The sequence below is a fragment of the Gracilinanus agilis genome, chromosome 5, assembly GCF_016433145.1.
Source record: "Gracilinanus agilis isolate LMUSP501 chromosome 5, AgileGrace, whole genome shotgun sequence".
Taxonomy (NCBI): Eukaryota; Metazoa; Chordata; class Mammalia; order Didelphimorphia; family Didelphidae; genus Gracilinanus; species Gracilinanus agilis.
The window spans coordinates 295940669-295959684 of record NC_058134.1 but is presented as its reverse complement, the minus strand read 5'-3'; the positions used below and the strand labels follow the sequence as shown (position 1 = coordinate 295959684).

General features: G+C 36.0%; 1 protein-coding gene across 1 annotated transcript in view; it reads right to left on the bottom strand.

The window, feature by feature from the left end:
• PPFIBP1 (PPFIA binding protein 1) overlaps positions 1-19016 on the bottom strand; it is a 211895-nt gene that overhangs the window by 35053 nt on the left and 157826 nt on the right. Inside the window, exons 5-12 of the mRNA XM_044678659.1 lie at positions 14238-14324; positions 13237-13350; positions 12169-12300; positions 7074-7166; positions 6672-6764; positions 4311-4425; positions 2676-2708; positions 277-338 (exon numbers count right to left, since the gene is read on the bottom strand). Coding sequence (XP_044534594.1) covers positions 277-338; positions 2676-2708; positions 4311-4425; positions 6672-6764; positions 7074-7166; positions 12169-12300; positions 13237-13350; positions 14238-14324 — 729 coding nt within the window. The remainder of the gene's footprint in view (positions 1-276; positions 339-2675; positions 2709-4310; positions 4426-6671; positions 6765-7073; positions 7167-12168; positions 12301-13236; positions 13351-14237; positions 14325-19016) is intronic.

Here is a 19016-nt window from a genome sequence, read left to right as displayed (position 1 = left end):
GATTTTTATGTCCTAAATCTTTCTGCACTCACAAAAATTAGTGTATCAGACTGGAGATATGGCCAAGTTCGACTCATAAAGGTTAGAGTAGCCGACATCTTCTTTTGCCATTCCTCCTCACAGAGTGACAGATGAATCTAGAAATTCTGATGAAGAGGGAAGGAATCTTACTTATTTTGGACGAGGCTTTCAAGTCTGTCCTGTCATTTACTTGTATAAGAGAATACTGTGACTGAAGGAGGCATTCACGAGAGCATCAAAAAACCATTTTATTACCTTTTCCTCATTTGCGGCCATCAAGGATTCCATAGATTTTTTCATTTTCTGTACTTCAATATCTGAAAATAAACAATATCCCAGGTGTCAGCCCAGGTCCTGCTACTGTTAACACGGCTACTGTTGGGTTACCCACAACTTCCTCAGTTTTCAGATTAAAATGTTTTAACATAAATCTTCCAAGTGATTCCCTGTACATCAAAAGTGTACATATACACACTCTGCTAAACAATCTGTAAAGTACAAAATGAACACTTGCAGCTTTGTCCCACCGCCCCACCACTAAAACACAAAAGTTAACCTCAAAATCTCCCCAGAAGAATGAAAACAAACTTGAATCCAAGAGTAAAAAACTTTGATAGAGAGCAAAGCCATTTATAGGAGGCAACGGATAAAGGCGAGGGTCACTGATGTTTAGTCATAACCATTAAAGGTGTGCCCATGACAAGGGCTGGTGCAGTGACGGAGGTGACACTGAGATACACACACATGCTGAATGGCAATTCTGTGCAAAGGTGAGCTATTATTAAATTCCATAGAAAGAGATAACCAATACTTTGCTTCATCCATAAACTTCCAGACTATTTAACAGTCTTTTCAAGAACAAGGACCAAAGTAAATGGGACAGAAGCTTACACTAGATCATATTTCTCCTGAAGTTTATCAGAGTAATTCATATTTATGTGGCATTTTAAGGTTCACAAATGCTTTTTTTCTTAACAACCCAGTGATACAGATATTTTGGGGGGAGATGGGAAGGTTTAATTGTTGATTTCGGCGATAGGGAGTTCGGAGCATAGGAAATATTTTCACTGATACAAATTGGCAACTGAGGCATTGAAAGATTAAGTGACTGATCACATAGATCCTATGTGTCAGAAACAAAACCTGAACCAGGTCTTCCTAACACTGTGGCCATCCCTTTAACCACTTTACTGTGGGGACTCTTGATAAAGAGGTCAAGTATTATCAGGTCCATCTTATAGGGGAGGAAACTTGGTCTCAGAGAGTGACTCGGCTATAGGCAGGCAGAGAGTATTAGAACTGGTTCTGAATACCGAGTTTAATCTTCTATCTTTCTGGTATACCATTCGGCCCGAGGCAATATGGCACAATGAGGAGTGAGTTGTAATGGATAGAGGTCAGGCCTGGAGACAGGAAGTCATGGGTTCAAATCTGACCTCAGACATTTCCTAGCCGTGTGATGCAGAGCAAGTCTAGCTCTCACCATTCTTCTGCCTTGGAACCAATACTTAATATTAATTCTAAGACAAAAGATATGGGTTTAAAAAAAGAAGAATAGAGAGCTGGTCACAAAGGCAGGGACGCCCAAGTTCAAGTGCTACCTGTGACCCATCCTGGCTCCAGGTAAATCATGTCACCTCCAGACTAGGTAGTCCTCCAAGACTAGATGTCAACCTGAATCAGTGGTGTTCCCTATACGGATGAAATGACAAGTTCAGCCTTCATCCAATCCCTAGCCCAATTCATATCATTCTGCCTTCAATTCCAAGTGCCTTTCCTTATCCATTCGACCCTAAGACTGCTGAAGGGGGTGTGTTGTTCCTGTGGACTAATGAGGGGAAAGATGAGTTAAGGGGATGCGAGATAAGTGCTGATAAAGCTTTTCTTTTTAGACATTAAATTTTTAATTCATATGGAATTTGCTATCTGAAGGAGAGCTCTTAGTACCAAAAAGAGTTCTGGATTTTGAGTAGGGAGATAGAGCTTGAAAACTAAGAACCTATTTGGGACTTTAGTTTCTCAAAAATGAGGCTAATAATATATTGTGTAAGTAGCACTGTGAATGAATAGAGCATGGGTTCAAATCTGGCCTCAGATATAGCTATGTGACCCTGGGAAAGTCACTTAACCCTGACCTAACTCTAGCTCTTCTGTCTTAGAGCTATTACTAGGACAGAAAGTAAGATTTTAAAATATATATTATGTAAACCTTAAAGTGTTACATAAATGAATTATTATAAACTTGAGCAGAAAGATGGAATTCTTCACATCTCAATTCTAACAAGCATTAAGTGTAGTGCCCTATATACAGGGCACTGGAAATGAAATTCAGATCTCTCAACGTGTGATAAAGTCCAAATGAAGTATGGAAGTGGGAGAACCTCCCTGCAGAAGAACCAATCGACAATAATATTTTCTTTCCATCACTATTATAGTGGTTCAGGACCACTGAAAAGATGAGCTTAAATGTAAACAACAATCCTCTGTCCTGTTTTGGTTTTTTGGTTTTAATGCTACAAAAACACAAGAAATCTTACCGATGAAGCAATTTGACAGGTTTGGTAAAAGCAACATTTTAATATACATGCAAAAAGTTACATGGATGGCACTTCTGAAATGGGTAAATGTTTACATAAAGATTCCAAAAACCTTACTTTTTTCTTTGAGCTTCTTTTTACAGTTTTCATCTGTGCAGGAAAACCCAGTGGATTGGAAGTTAGCTTAAGTTTTAATAGGAAATTACATTGTTTAGTCTATTCCATTTGGCAATCATTTCCAGTTTCTAGAGAGTACCAAGAACATGACACCACATTCGATCTAACTTCTTAGCCAATTCTATCATAAGTCTTTTCTATGTTAGCACTTTATTTCTTTTTAAAAAAATTTTTTTAAACCCTTACCTTCTGCCTTGGAGTCAATACTGTGTGGGTGGGCAATGGGGGTCAAGTGACTTGCCCAGGGTCACACAGCTGGGAAGTGTCTGAGGCCACATTTGAACCCAGAACTCCCTGTCTCTAGGCCCGGCTCTCCATCCACTGAGCCACCCAGCTGCCCCTATATGTTGTTAGAACTTTAGACATGCTGCAGCCAAAATACCAGTCAATATACTGTAGTAAAAAAGACCATTGTTGGCCTTGGAATCAGGAGTTCTGGCTCCACCGCCAACTTGTTTTCTCAACTATATGATTGAAGGAGTTCTATGACATAACATCTAAGGTTTTAATATTCCCTGATTTACCATTCTTCTGCCTTGAAACCAACATACGGATTGATTCTAAGACAGAAGGTAAGGGTTAAATATATATATATATATATATATATATATATATATAAAATCTTAGAACTGAGATAAACAATAGATATACATAAAAAGGTCTATACACACACATATCTCCATTAGGAACACCCAACTCTATATTGTGACAAAACAATTTATAATAAACTGACATTTACAAGAAAAGTTGGAAAATGGGCTGGTTTCATGAACTGAAAATTCTATTTGATAATTCCCCCACAGAATAGCGTGCATTACTAACTCTCAGAGAACAATGAACACGTTCCAGTATTTAAGTTGAAGGGCATTACTTTATTCAATAATTTCCTTTCCTAAGTCAGGACAGTTCCACCATCCCAGACTGTCCTCCACCAGGCAAGAGTACCTCCTGGGGTTACCAAGGGTAAGGAAGAACATCTCTCCCTTTTCCCAAAGGATTCTGTACCCCTACTCTAGTCTTGTTTTACATACAGTGCAGAGAGGATGTTCTGCAACTTTCAGGACAATTCTGGGGCATAATAATGGTCTGCTACTCTTCAGTAATGTTTTATATAATATAGGTACCAATGATAAGAACGTACTAATTCAAAAATTCTATTAATAAACTCCCTAATTTGCCAAACTGAAGTGCACTACTAAGAGAAGCAATTACTCTTTTTTTCTCTTATATCTTTATAGTTATAGACATATCCTGGAGTCAGCTCATAAAACCTACTGAGATCAATTGTTAAATTTGTATTGTGAGCATTTAAACCCCAGAAAAGAGCAAATGATAACAATTATTTTTGATAATTTTCTAATCTTAAGAAATCGATGGAGAAAATTGCTAATAAAACAAAATTAAGAGTGTGCTATACATGCTTGCCCTCCCCCCTTCCCACCCCCAAAGAGACCATTTTAAATATTTTCTGGCACATCACTGGCTCTATATACTTTGGTGGGTTTCACTATCAGACAAAACTAGATGACCCTGGGAGGCTTTTCTTGCCTCTATTCTAAAAGTACTCCCTCTTACCTCTGTCAATTACTTCAATCCCTTCTCCTTTCATCTTGGACACCAGTTTTTCTTGTAATCTTTTTACTTCAGATTCTTTTTCTTCAAGCTGTTCTTTTAAAGATGTAAGTTCATCCTGAATATAGAAGAACTTAGTTAAATTTCATTTGGCTTAGAGATCATTGAAAAATATGTATCACAGCAATTTTAACATTTTGTTCAAACAAAAACTTTCTAAGAATTTAGAGTCAAACCTCAGAAATCAGCCAAATTCATGAAAATAGGCCAATTAAAATACAACCAATTAAAGGTATCATAATTCTATCAAATGATGTCAGAGAGTAGGCTATCAAAAGGGAAGAAGAGAAAATGAAAGTGATAGGTCAGGCCTCTCCAAAGTTTGAATCTTATACTGGATGATGGCTTGTTGTGTGTATTTTTGGTGCAAAGTTATAACAAAACATAAGTGGATTGGATATTTCAAGTCAGGAAAGCAAAATATAAAGGACAGATGCTAGAATTTACATAACAGCGCATCAGAACAAGACAGCATCCATAATTATCATACAGAAGAGCTCTTTCACACATCAGGGCTACTTCATCAGAGCATGAGACTACTTAAACATTCATAACCAAAGCAAAAGAATAAAAACCAATGTAACAGCAGAGATATGACAATAATACTTAGTGAGTTTGGAACATTGTATCTATCTTGAAACTTTCTGATGTTTGGCTAATTTTTCCCTCTTCCCATTTCCCTTATTTTCCATCTTTAAAAATATTCTTTGCTAGGGAAACTAGGTGAATTGAGAGCCCAGCCTAGAGAGGGACGGTCCTAGGTTCAAATCAGGCCTCAGACACTTCCTAGCTGTGAAACCCTGGGCAAGTCACTTAACTTCCATTGCCCAGCCTTTACTTGCTCTTTTGCCTTGGAACCAATACACAGTATTGATATTAGATGGCAGTTAAGGGTTTAAAATAGATATACATATGTACATATATATATACACACACATACGTAGATATTTTGTTGTTGCTAATGGGATAACTCTTGGGGAAGGAGAGATTACAGGGATACAGGAAAGAAATTTAGGCAAGACAAAAACATCAATAAAATCTATTTTTAAAAATAAAAACACCAAAATAATAGATAATAACATCAATTGCTTGATTTTTCTTTCATTATACAACATTTTCAGGGAAAACTCTTAAACTAGATTCTGCTAATTCTAAGGTTCTTTTTGTTTTGGTGGGTTTTTAAAAAAAAGTGATTTAAACTAAAAAATGAAGTTCATGCAACACTAAGAAACATAATCTTTATCTTCATCATGTAAAAACCCCCAAAACTTCTTGATAGGCTTTTCCAGGGCCCCAGCAGGTGTATCATGTAATGTGATGGTTCCCATATAATCAAAATAAAGAAGATATTTGGAGCCCCTCAAGGAAGGTCCCATTTTTAAAAGCTTCTTTTTATTTTTTATTAAAGCCAATAGAAGGAACATAGGAAAAGAGTATTTAAATGAGAGAAGAAAGGAAAGTAGTACCACTCTTTTGGTGGGCTTGAAAAAATAATAATATTTAATAAAAATAATTATGCCAGACAAAGAGCATTTAACTTTCACTGTCCTACATTCTTTTCTTTTCCTTCCTTCCTTCCTTCCTTCCTTCCTTCCTTCCTTCCTTCCTTCCTTCCTTCCTTCCTTCCTTCCTCTCTCTCTCTTTCTCTTTCCTTCTTTCCCTCTTTCTCACTTTCTTTCTTTCTCTTCCTTCAACTCTTCTGCCTTAGAATCAACACTAAGCATTGTTTCCAAGGCAGAAGAGTGATAATGGCTAGGCAATGGGGGTTAAGTAATTTAGCTGGGAAGTGACTAAGATCAGATTTGAACCTAGGACTTCCTGTCTCCAGGCCTGGCTCTCTATCCACTGAGCCACCTCGCTGCCCCTACTATCCTCATTCAACAAGCTGTGCAGATGATAGAAATATATTCAGTTTTCTGTTAAGATGAAATGAACTTCTTTGGAAGGTAAAATTTTGTGGCTAAACAATTTAACAAATAGCAAATTAAATCTAATCCAAGTTTAAGTTTGATTTAACTTTCAAATTCATTCCTCCTTCCATCCTAGTAATGGAAGCCCTTCTTCTCTCCCCCAGCTTTATAGTGTTGTTATCTTAATATTTGTTCCAAAAATTTTCTGAAAAGGGTAGGATATGGTCAAGCTTAAGAATATTTTAAGAAGCAGTTTATGACTTCAAAAAATAATAAAGCTATATGGCACAAAACAAAATTAATACACATTAAAAAGAGCATGCCAGTCACATGGAGACATAAACACAAGTGTAACAGGAAACACAAAGGTCCAACCATCCATCATCTACTCCACCTTTAACGTCTGACATTTTTGCTCCAGCCGCTGCTTTTCATACTGCATCTGCCCCACCTTGATTTTCATGCTAGAAAGTTTGGCCATTAAAGACTGGTAACAGAGATAGAGCAGTGAAAGAAAAATAAAGATAGAAAAGAAACAAAGCTAAGTAGCTAAGAGAATCAGTTTACAAGGAGGTTAGATAATCAGACAAATGGCAAGTCAAGATTGCTGGGATAAATCAGATTCTGGTCTTCCTTCAGGGCCATGGGGTGAACTTTAGGAGGTTCCCATTTGAGGGAAGTCTTTTTTCATATACATTATTCTTCTTCACCCGTATTTTTTATATTATTGGGAAAAGGTATGGTCTGGATAAACACATCTTAGGATGGTGTACAACTAGTACTTATTAGTACTTACTTTGGTAGATTTAAGCTTTTTTTCATATTGAAGTCTCTCACTGTCCATCTCACCAACTCTTAATCTCAAATCATTTATTTCTTGCATTAGGCCCTGTCACAAAAGAAAATCATGGAAAAAACAATAAAGGGAAAATCATCCATCAAGGAAGGAAGAAAAAGCAAGACAAAACTTGAACAAGGCAAGATGGGAACAAAGAACAAATGCATTTATTAATTCATTTAGTTCTGCCTTTTAAAACCTAGGGATTTGTAGGAACATTTTTTGACACTTGTTACATATGCTCATTACCAGGCACAAATTTAGGCATATAAACTTAGAGTTGGAAGGGCCCTTGGAGATCAACTAATCCAACCAATCCCTTCAGTTGTTTTCCAGTTGTGCCAACTCTTTGTGACCCAATTTGAGGTTTTCTTGGCACCTTCTCCAGCTAATTTTACAGAGAAGGAAAGTGAGGCAAGAGTTAAAGTGATATACCCAGGGTCCCACAGCTAGTATCCGGAGCTGTATTTAAACTCAAGAAGGGGAGTTTTCCAGACTTCAAACTCAACACTATCTACTGCACTACCTAGCTGCCAACTAGTCCTTTCATTTAGCAGTACTAGAAACTGAAGCCCAGATATTGAGCAATTTGCCCATAGTCACAATGCTAGTAAATGGCAGAGCTAGGATTTGAACTTGTTTACAAATTTAGAGTGCTTTCCATTGTATGACATTTGACATCATTTGCTGTTGTTGTTTTTAAGTTATTAAGTTTATGATAAGAAAGAGAGGAAAAGCATAGAGGGCAAAAAGGACAAAGGGAGGGAAGGAAGGAGGGAGGGAAGATGGAAGGACAGGAAAGAAGAGAAAGTCATTACTTTTGAAGTAGTATCTAGGTAACTGTGAGGAAGAAATCCCAGGGGAAAAACCCCCCACAGAAACACAAGCCAGAATAGTGACTATAAATACTTCAAAGATGTGAAAATTAAATGAATCTATTATTTTTGAGGCTTACAACTACTTGAATAGCCCCTTGATTTCACCATTTTATAGAAGAGAGCCCATGTATTCCTTCTGAGAGAGATTTCAGAGAATTGGTCCATGTTGTGTCTACTGTTAATTCCCTTAACAGATTTCTCAAATTTCATTAATTTGAGCATTAAATTAAATAAAATTTAAATTTTTCATATACTTAGTTTAATTCTGAAAAGATTACTTTTGAGAGCAAATTGTTTCCATGGAAAAGTAACCCCATCTTGAGGGCAGGGATTATTTTATTTCTCTCTTTGTATCCCAAACCTTAATCTACTAGCACATAGACTGACTCAAAGTAAGTGCCTACCTCGCTTGCTTCAAGATTTGATTTCTTGAAAGAAGCTTTTAAGAGAACGAGTATCAAAATTTTTGATGTTCAAGTTATAGTCCAAAAGGTGGCGCTATTGACTAAGGAAAAGGAACATCTATCTGCAAACCCTCAGAAAAACAATGCTAAAAATATTCTGATAGAATCTAAACATTATAGCAACTTTTAGAAATATTTAGGCGCCTACTTCTTCCCCACACGAAAATAAAATCTTCTGAGAAATTAGTTGCCTCTGATTTTCCCAAGTGCTCATGGCTAACATAATGGAACTAGAATTCAAAACCCAGTTTCCAGATCTTTGGAGACATTGTTTTTTCCATCCCAGGATGTTAATGATTAGCCCAAGCTTTGGGTGCAAAGGGCAAATTGTCCTTAGAGACGCAAAATTTCCAAGAACCATTTTTGCTTTCAGGGAGGTGGGAAGAGGCAAATAGGAAAATAAATACTGTATTTTCTTTTTATATTTGACTTCAAATTTGAAATATCTTATTTCCATCTCAAATGAGCTCATATATAGATACATGTACTTTGAGATCATTAAGACACTATAGACATATGTTATCAGTTATCAAATGTGGTATATTTCATATATAATGATATTGCTATATTGTTATGCTATGTTAATATTAAACAATACTTAATATTAATTATATATCACCTTCCCTCTGTTAGGTATGAATATGTCATAATTATTTTATTTTTAAAACTGCTTTTGTTATAATTATTTTAAAGTAAGAATTGTGTGATGAAACTTCACTGAAATAATTGGTAAGAGTTTAGGTTTACCTGAATTTTTATAGATAATATTAAAAGGGAATTCTTTGGTCTCTTGGAATTTACACTTTTGTGAAAGGGAATCCTTTACTCCCTTTGTCTATTCTGAGATAACACTTTGGTTAACAATAACTTAAGTACCCCTACTTAGTACCTCACCAGATTGTGAAAACAGGATTAACTCTCCTTTGTCTACTTTTAATTTGAATCAACAAAAGATTGAACACCCTACTTAGTGCTAGGTGAGAAGCTAGCAAGGTACTTAGAGAATTCACACCCTTAGAAATTCAATCAATCAGAAAACTGTGAACCTTTTTGATTCAATCAGCCAGGAATCTTTGAACTCTTTTGATGAATATTCACCTCTCCAGAAGGTGAGAAACAGTTCCCACAAACACTGCTGCCCTGGGCAGTGCTGGGCAGTTTGGAAGCTGTGATTGGCCCTTGTGAAAAGGTGAAGGGACAAGAAGCCAATATAAAAGACCCTGAATTTCTAAGGCTGGGATAGTTGACTCCAAGAAGGAAGTTGGCTTCAAGAAGGAGTTGGACTTCAAGAAGGAAGTTGGCTTCAAGAAGGTGGTCTTGGCTCAAGGAAGAAAGTCAGCCTCAGGAGTCACCTTCAGCTCCAGTCATGTCTTGACCTGCCTCTTAGAAGGAACTTGGGTGCGTGGATAGCTGGCTTTCCCTTCCTGTCTTCTAGAGAGAGTTTAATTCTGGTTGACCTTCAAGGTCAGTAAGTCCTGGCTGAGTCAAGCACCGGAGCAATATTTAGTTGGATAGGCTAAATATCTTCTCTACTCTTGTATTTTTCTACTTTCACTCCTTCTCCTCTTTTGTAAATAAAAACTATTAAAAGTCATTTTGACCTTGAGCAATAATACTTTAGAATGGCGACCATCATCATTATTTATAATTTTCATATATTTTAGTCAAACCATTAATATTTAACCCTTGCAATAAGAACATGCCATCTATGACTAGGAGCAGGTTGAGTGAATGGAAGAGAACTGTTAAAGAATTTCAACCAAAAGTACAAGCAAATGTTTCAACAGAGTTTTACTGGACTCATGAAAGCAGTTTCAATGCAGTTTAGTTTGACTATTTGGTTAGAGTCATATTTGCACCTCTGGAAATCGAGTGGTAGTCATGCAGAAAGATTAAGCTTTGCCCCAACGTCATGGTACATGATGCAAAAGGTCACCTCTTGGTCCCCGTACTGTAACCTCTTTTCCTGGAAGAGAGCTAGTTCCACCTCCACCTTCTCCATCTGTTGGCTCAGTTCTGTTATTAAGTTATGTAGTGACTGTGAGGTTAAAGGAAATGAAAGAAGAAAAAAATAGGAAACAATTTTGAAAGACTAGGAGAAGACAGGAATTTAGAAAGAGGTTGACTTTTTTTGGAGTCTTGTTTTGGAAAATCAAATTAACAGATTAAAAGAAAGACAGTGGGAGATCTGATGGAATAAAATCCCAACCAAGCTAGTAATTCAACTCAATCAACAAGCTTTCATCAAATACCTACTATATATAAGGCACTCTACTGGGCAATAGGGATTCAAAGATAAATAAAAGAATAGCCCCTGTCCTTAACCACTGGGATGTATTTCCATAGCTAAAGAGGGAATGGGATTCATATTTAAAGACTGAAATAGTGACATCATGGACTGAAAAGAGAGCAGCTAAAATGATTAAAGGGTTCTAAGGTAAAAGGAGGGAAAAACTAAATGACATGGAATTAGCCTTGGAAAGAGCTGTGATCTTAGAGCTTTCTGATTGATGAAGGGAATTTTAAAGAAAAGATGCCGAGCAGTTTGTGCTTTCCATCTCCAATTAGGAATGAGGCAATAGGAAAGGTAGTGAAATGCAGTGTAAGGGATTTAGTTTAGATCAGAATTAAAGGTAAAGGTGGGAAAGATAAAAAGATTGGAATATTTCCTAGTTCTTTAACATTGTATAAACCAGCCTGTGGTCCTCTTCTTCCCTCAAGGTGCCATGTATACAAACAGCCAAAGAGGGTAATTAGAATAGTGGAGAAAAGAAGCAAGGTCAAAAGGAAAAGAGAACTAAACTACAGTCTTTATGGCAGTTCTTCCAGAATGGTTTCATTTGGCTCATAAGATACAAATGAAACTGAAGCCTGTTTTAAAAAAAAAAAAAGATATGGAACACCTGTCTATCTCAAGCCTCAAGAAATGAAAGAGAAGACTATCATCATGGCAGCTTTCAGGAAGTAAAAGAGTTTGTGGAATCAATACAATTATTATCATCACAGAATAAAACCTTATCTGAGATTGTTTATGTGTAGTTCCACCCAAAGGCAAGAGGACGGATTAAATGACTTCTTAAGAGCCCTGTTAAATTATGAAGCAACCTGCACAAAGCATACATATTTAAAAACTTCCCATTAGAAATAAAATAAATATACTATACATCTGAGAGCTTTTCTTTGAGAGGAGGGAAAAAATATGGAGGAATGAAACAAGTGTGGAACCATGATTTATTTAATATGGAGAATTCAAACAAGCAACCAGTCACTCAATTCCTCCCACTACTGCAAACAAAACAAACAAAAAAAAACCCCACAACCTTCTATGATCTATTATCTTAGAATTGCCTGAGACACTGAGAGGTTAAGCGAGATGCCCAGAGTCACACAACTAGTATGTGTCAGAAGCAAGACTTGAACTTGGTGATCCATCTACACATCTGCTACCCTATTCTGTCTCTTCTCATATTGTGGGGGTGGGGTAGGAAAACTAGCTCATTAAGTTATATAAGAGACTATCTAAAAATTCTATAGATACCCTAAATTCCAGATGTGCCTAATAATGACTGACTAAAATATTAATGTCCTAATGCAAGCTGCCATGAAACACTAATAATAAATGCTTTCTTTTAAAAAGGAATTGACAACCAAATAGACATTTTAAAATAAGTTGAAAAACTGGCTTGTAATAAATTGTATTGATAGACTCACCTCTGTATCTCTGAACCTGTCTTCGTAATCTAATCTGTCCTTCTCGACAGAAGTCAATTTTAGCTTTAAGTTAGATACTTCAGCCATGAGGTCCAGTTTCTGAGTTTCTAGAGATGTTCTACTCAGAAGTTCCTGATGAAAGGAAGAAACATTTTAATGTGCTGCATATACGAGTTTGCCTCAAAATAAAGCATTTTTCCAATACAGTGTAAAGTTGGGCACCTTTATGAGGACAACTTTTGGAGATAATGACTAATTATATTTCTAAAATCTGAACATCTTTTTCTAATACAAGGGCTTATCTAATTTCAAAAAAAAACAGCAAGTAAGGCTCTACCACTGAGGTAGAGTAAATGGTATAGCCAAAAAAAGATTGGAGGAGGCTGGGTTGGAATTCCTTTCTTTGCTCGCCAGTGAAGACAGATTATCTCTCTGCTTAGTCTTCTAACATTCTTTTCTGAAGATGGATTGCCATTGTTTAGCCTGTGGCAAAACAAACACCTGTGAAATGATAATGTATAGGAGTTGCCTTCATCTATCCCTTTCCATAAGAGAAAAATAAGAATTTTTTTTTCATCATATAGGGAATTATTCTGAAAATTGAGGAAAACAAAGCACATGCAAAAATTAAGAGTTTTCCAACACTACAAATGGAATTCTCTTTTTAAAAAAAACAAACCCTTACCTTCAGCCTTAGAATCAGTATTGTATTATTCCAAGGTAGAAGAGTGGAAAGAGCTAGACAATGGGGGTTAAGTGACTTGCCCAGGGTTACATAGTTAAAAAAAGTGTCTGAGATCAAATTTGAACCTAGGACCTCCCATCTCTAGACCTAACTTCAAAACATTGAGTCACCTAGTTGCCCCTAACGTGATTCTCTTTTAAGGTTCTTTTCCTTCACTTACTCGTGGGCTACAACTACTCAAATCTTTTACTACCATTTACTAGGCAAACTGAAACACACCGAATAGAATTCAGTACACCAACAGAGACAACAATCCAAAAGATTTATGCTCTCCCCATGTTTAGCAGAAAATCTTCTGCTAGGGTTGACTTTTCTCTCCATACCTGCTGTAACATTTCTTCTGTAGCATTTAATTTTTCTCTGTGCTCTTCAAGACAAAACTCCAAATCACGAATCTTTTCTCCCTGAGCTTCCACCTGATCTGTTAAGACGCTTACCTGAAAAGCATAAAATATACATGCAAGGAAAAAAGAATTGTGTTTTTCTGTCTATTCCTTAATTTAATTCATAACAAAACACATTCATTCCTTAACTTCTTTAAATGAAAAAAAGACAATAATATCAACATTATAATATGAGCAATATATGACACCTACACTTACACATTTCCTTACTTTTTCTAATCCTTTCATTCTGAAAATGTTCAAAGGATTGCCATTAAAATATGAAGTAAGCTATTACCAACTACCTGTGTAACAATTTTGAGATGAGATAATTATTTCAGAACCTTCATATATATCATACTTTGTCAAGAATGAAATGGAAGTTAGATGTTAGTTAACTTAAATTAAAAGGAAAATAACAAATCAAATAAGTTCTTGTTACTCAGAAAAAATATTAGACAGATTTCAAAAGATTTTCTGGAATTAAGAAACATAATGTTGTTAGGTGTATGTGTTTTAGAGCACAGTCAAATACCCCTCCTTGAGCATTCAGTTTTGCATCCTAAAAGTTCACTGAAGGTGATATGAGTTTATTCTTAAATTCACATAACAAAGAGGACTTAAACACACTGGACTTATAATACTCGTGTGTGTGTGTGTGTGTGTGTGTGTGTGTGTGTGTGTGTGTGTGTGTGTGTGTGTGTGTGTGTTCAAGAAGGCCACCAAAGGGTTGCCAGTAAAATAAGGAAGAAGCCATTACCAACCATTTATGTGCTAATTACACACACAATATATATATATGATATATACATGTCATATGCATGCATACATGCATACATATGTGTATGTGCATTAAATGTAAAGAGTAGAAAACTGACTTGCCAATAAGTTAAAATGAAATCTTTGTGAATATACTAAAAGGAAACTGGTAAAATGATTACCTGTAGAACCAGAGATTCTTTATCATTTTCTAATCGTGCTAGCCTTTCTTGATATACATCACCATTTCCAGATATACGCCCATTAGTCTGAAAGGGAAAAAAACGATTAGATAAGAAGATCCTTTGAAAATGAAGCAATCTGAGTAAGTCCGTGTTCTAGACATCAAGTCAAATGCAGCACAATAACCACTGGCATTACCCAAAATACATAACACAAGAATATAAGTCAATTCATAAAATACCCTCTGTAAGCATGAATAAACATGTCAAGGATTTAACTTTTTTCCCACCAGACTAAACAGTTTCTTCTGAAGCAGAAAAAAAATCTGACCAACGGGCACAACAGTTACTTTTTGTTGATTGTTACTGACAGGCAATGCTTTATTTTTCTAAATCTATATGGAGACAATTCTTTGCCTCAGGAAGTATCCTGTTCATCAGTTGGTCAACAAGCATTTATTAATCTCTCATTATGTGCCTAGCCCTGAGCTAACACAAAGAAAGGCAAAGACAGTTCCTTCCCTCAAGGAGCTTATAGGAGAGACAGCATACAAACAACCACAGACATAATGGTACATGTAAGTGTGTGTATTATACATACCTAATATATTGATTTACTTTTCATTTTCAGGAAATTTTATTTAATTAATTAATTTAGAATAGTTTTCCATGGTTACAAGATCCATGTTATTTCTCTCCCCTCCCTGCAAACCCCTCCCATAGCCAATGCACAATTCCACTGGGTTTTACATGTATCATTGATCAAGACCTATTTCCATATTATTGATAGTTGCACTAGAGTGACTGTTTGACATCTACATTCCCAATCATATCCCCATCAGCCGATGTGATTGGGTAGTTGTTTTTCTTCTGTGTTTCTACTCCCACAGTTCTTCCTCAGAGTGTGCATATCCAATATATTTAGAAGAACTATGGGAACTGATGCAGAGTGAAAGGAGCAGAACCAGGAGAATGGGGTTTATACAGAGACTGATACACTGTGGTAAAATCGAATGTAATGGACTTCTCTACTAATAAAACTAGCCACAGTCAGAGGAAGAACTGTGGGAGTAGAAACACAGAAGAAAAACAACTGCTTGAACACATGGGTTGATGAGGATATTATCGGGGATGTAGATGCCAAACAATCACCCTAGTGCAACCATCAATAATATGGAAATAGGTCTTGATCAATAATGATACATGTAGAATTGCAGACTAGCTAAGGGGCGGGGAGATGTTTGGGGAGAGGGAAAGAACATGAATCATATAAAACAAAATTTGTCATACTGTATTCTATTTAGTGTGCTTGAGTTAGGCTAGTAATTCTTAAGAAAAGATTTGAGGTGGTGGTGGTCCAACTCATGAACAATAGCTATAAATGGATGGTAACTTCAGTGAGACAGGATGAGGATGGGGATGACTGGGAAGGGCCTCCTGTAGAAGGTGAGATTTGAGCTGTCACTTCTGAAGCACGTGTTTTTAAACTGATGCTAAGTCTGGACACTACCCATGACATCATTTTCATCTTCATATTCTTCCTTAGGAAAAGGAGGGGTATTATTTGTAGGTCAATTATTCTCTCATGATTCAAATCTTATCTACCTTAGATTCAACTTATTTCCTGCCATCTGGATGAAGCCTTCCAATGAACATTTCCCCAATAGTTTCAGGAATTTTCTTCTTCTGAATTCTGGCAGCAAATATTGCCAATAATTCATCATTGTCCTTGCCTAGCATAGTTTATGCTTTTCATTGCTTATATCTTGTTCACAATGAAATCTAAATCATATGTAACACATGGTCACAAGTATTGAAGGTGCTCAGAAAAATATATTGACAATTTGTGTTTGAAACATATACTTTGTGTTGAGGCAACTATTATTTTGCTTATATGTGATGCTGAAACTTATGAAAATGAGCAAAAATCATTAAGATTTTCTCAAACACATTTGGAGAGGGGATAGTGGCTAGATCTGTATTTTTTCAGTGCAAGGAATTCCCATTGTGGAAACTGCCCCTATAATGTAGAACAGCAATTCCTTGGTAACTTATAGTCTTAGAGTATTGCCAGGTGGCTTAAATTGCCAGGACACTGAAAGTTTAAGTGATTTATCCCTGGATACACGGTCAGTCTATATTTGAAACAGGACTTAAATCCAGATTTTCCTAATTATAAGTCTGGCCCTCTACCCACTGTGCCATGCTGTCTCCCAAATATAAGCATTTCCAATACAACTCGATGGTGTATGTATATATGAAATTTTCCATAACCATAGAGCACATGAGCTCAACTAAGCATTTTCTATTCTCTAAATTTCGATACAATTCATTTCTCTTGAATACATGCCACTCCTAAACTCCATTCAGACACAATTCTATTCAGATCATGAAAGCCAGATGGAGCCCTAAGGATAGGAATTGGTGGACGTAGCCAGTAGAGTCCTCTGAAGAATAACTAAAAAGCTAAATAGCACAGAACAGATCCTGCTTTATAGCCAACAGGAACAAAACAAAACAAAATATTTCTAAGGAAAGGTCTCACATAAAAAGAGTTATACTATTATATATTACCTTCCCTATTTTTATAAATGTGAAATAATTTTGTGACAAGGAGAAATGAGGTATTGAATATACACGAAACGCTTCACAGGTTATTTTAAAAATTTACTAAGATTTCTGTCTACATCATTACATGAATTCAGAATATTTCCTTCTAAAATGTAATATAATGCTATTACATAAGAACTGTCAAGAGTACACAAAGAAAGTCAAGAGTTTAAATTTAGTAAATATGTGGTAAGTACTCCATCAAGTTATCAGAATTACTTGTTGGCACATTCCCTTTGAACTACTAAAACTTAATTTTGTCCATTAAAAAAACTTAATTTTGTCCAAAAAAAAAAAAACTATAATGGCTTGAGTTAAATTATCTAAATTTTCAGCAGTTTCCTGGAGCGGAATGAATATTACCCCTAGAGACTTCCGTGAAAATGAGAAATGTCTCTTTTGGGACTTGCCCTTGGAAAAATAACCAGAGTGTGTTAGACAAGTTTTTAATTTGAGAAAATGCCCACATTTGTTAAATATAGTTATGCATGATTAGTTTTAATTACAAGCATTAAATGCCATCTTTAAAAAATATATGAATCACATTTGTTAACTAGACACTGCACTGTGTCAAGTTTTTTTGCTTTTTTTTTAACGAGGCATGAAAATTCTATTAGAAACAGAACTCATCTTTCATTCTGACTGAATGAAATTATTTTTAAAAAATTAAACAGGATTAACAATGTTGTATTCACAAAGAGGTAAACCAAATAAACAAAATGATAAGTTATGGAACTATTTCTCCAGAACATTCTGAAAGGAAAAAAAATAAGACCTCAAAACAGCCACACAAAAAGAAAACCACAATCTAATTTCCTAAGGTTGGACTTATATTAAGGTCTCTCCGAAGAAATAGTTTATAGATATAGTGGTGGGGAGCTGAGGGGATTTTTGGAATGAATAATAACTACCACAGGAAAACAAGGAAAATTAGCCTAATAGAGGAATAAAGTATCATGCTTTTGATATTATATAAAAATACTTATGATCATAATCTAGAGTAGTGATTCCCAAAGTGGGCGCCATCGCCCCCTGGTAGGTGCTGCAGCGATCCAGGGAGGCAGTGATGGCCACAGGTGCATTTATCTTTCCTATTAATTGCTATTAAAATTTTTTTTAAATTAATTTCCAAGGGGCTAAGTAATATTTTTTTCTGGAAAGGGGGAGGTGGGCCAATAAAGTTTGTGAACCACTGATCTAGAGCTTGATGAGATCCCAGGGATAATCTGGTTTCTCATTTTACAGATGAGGAAACTGAGGCTTAGAAAGATTAAAACACTTATTACATTCCAACTATGTGAGAATGGACAAAAGACTTTTTTTTTTTAATGGGGAGGAAGATTTTGGAAGGGGTACAGCTAAATGGTGCACTGGAAAGAGTATTAGAACCAGAGTCAGGAACACTCATCTTCCTAAGTTAAAATCTGACCTCAGACCCTTACTAGCTGTGACATTGGCCAAATTACTTAATGTTATTTGCTTCAGTTTCCTCATCTGTAAAATGAGTTGGAGAAAGAAATGGCAAACCACTCCTGTATCTTTCCCAAGAAAACTCCAAGTGGGATCACAAAGAGTGAGATATGATTGAAAAAGAGAGAACAACAACCAAAAATTTGGTGGTGGAGAGGAGTAGTGATCTCTGTCTCTGTCTCTGTCTGTCTGTCTGTCTGTCTGTCTGTCTGTCTGTCTGTCTGTCTCTCCCTCTCTCCCTTCATCCATCTATCTATCTATCTATAGAGCAGAGGGCCATTGAAATATTTCAAAGAAAACAGTTAATGTTTATTAAGTACAGCGCCTATCGTATGCCAGGCATTATGCTAATCAATGGGGATGCAAATACAAATACGATAATCCCTGCACTCAAGGAATTTATAATCTAACCTGAATAATTTACTTCAGCTGTTTCAGAGGATGGGCTATAGAGAGACAATAGGAGCACCCGTGATGCATTGACCTGATATTCTCAAAGGCTTCTCAAGTTTGAGCACATCCATGTTCAATTAATATCCTGCTTTTTTCATTACACATAATTCCACCCAAAGAAGTTCAAAGTAGAATTAACTTTGGCCTCTCATTAGTATCAATAATCCCAGTGGAAAGTGGGTCAGGAAAAGTCAGAATATAAGGACTCAGCAGTTTGGGGGATAATATTAATATCTTGCTTTTAAG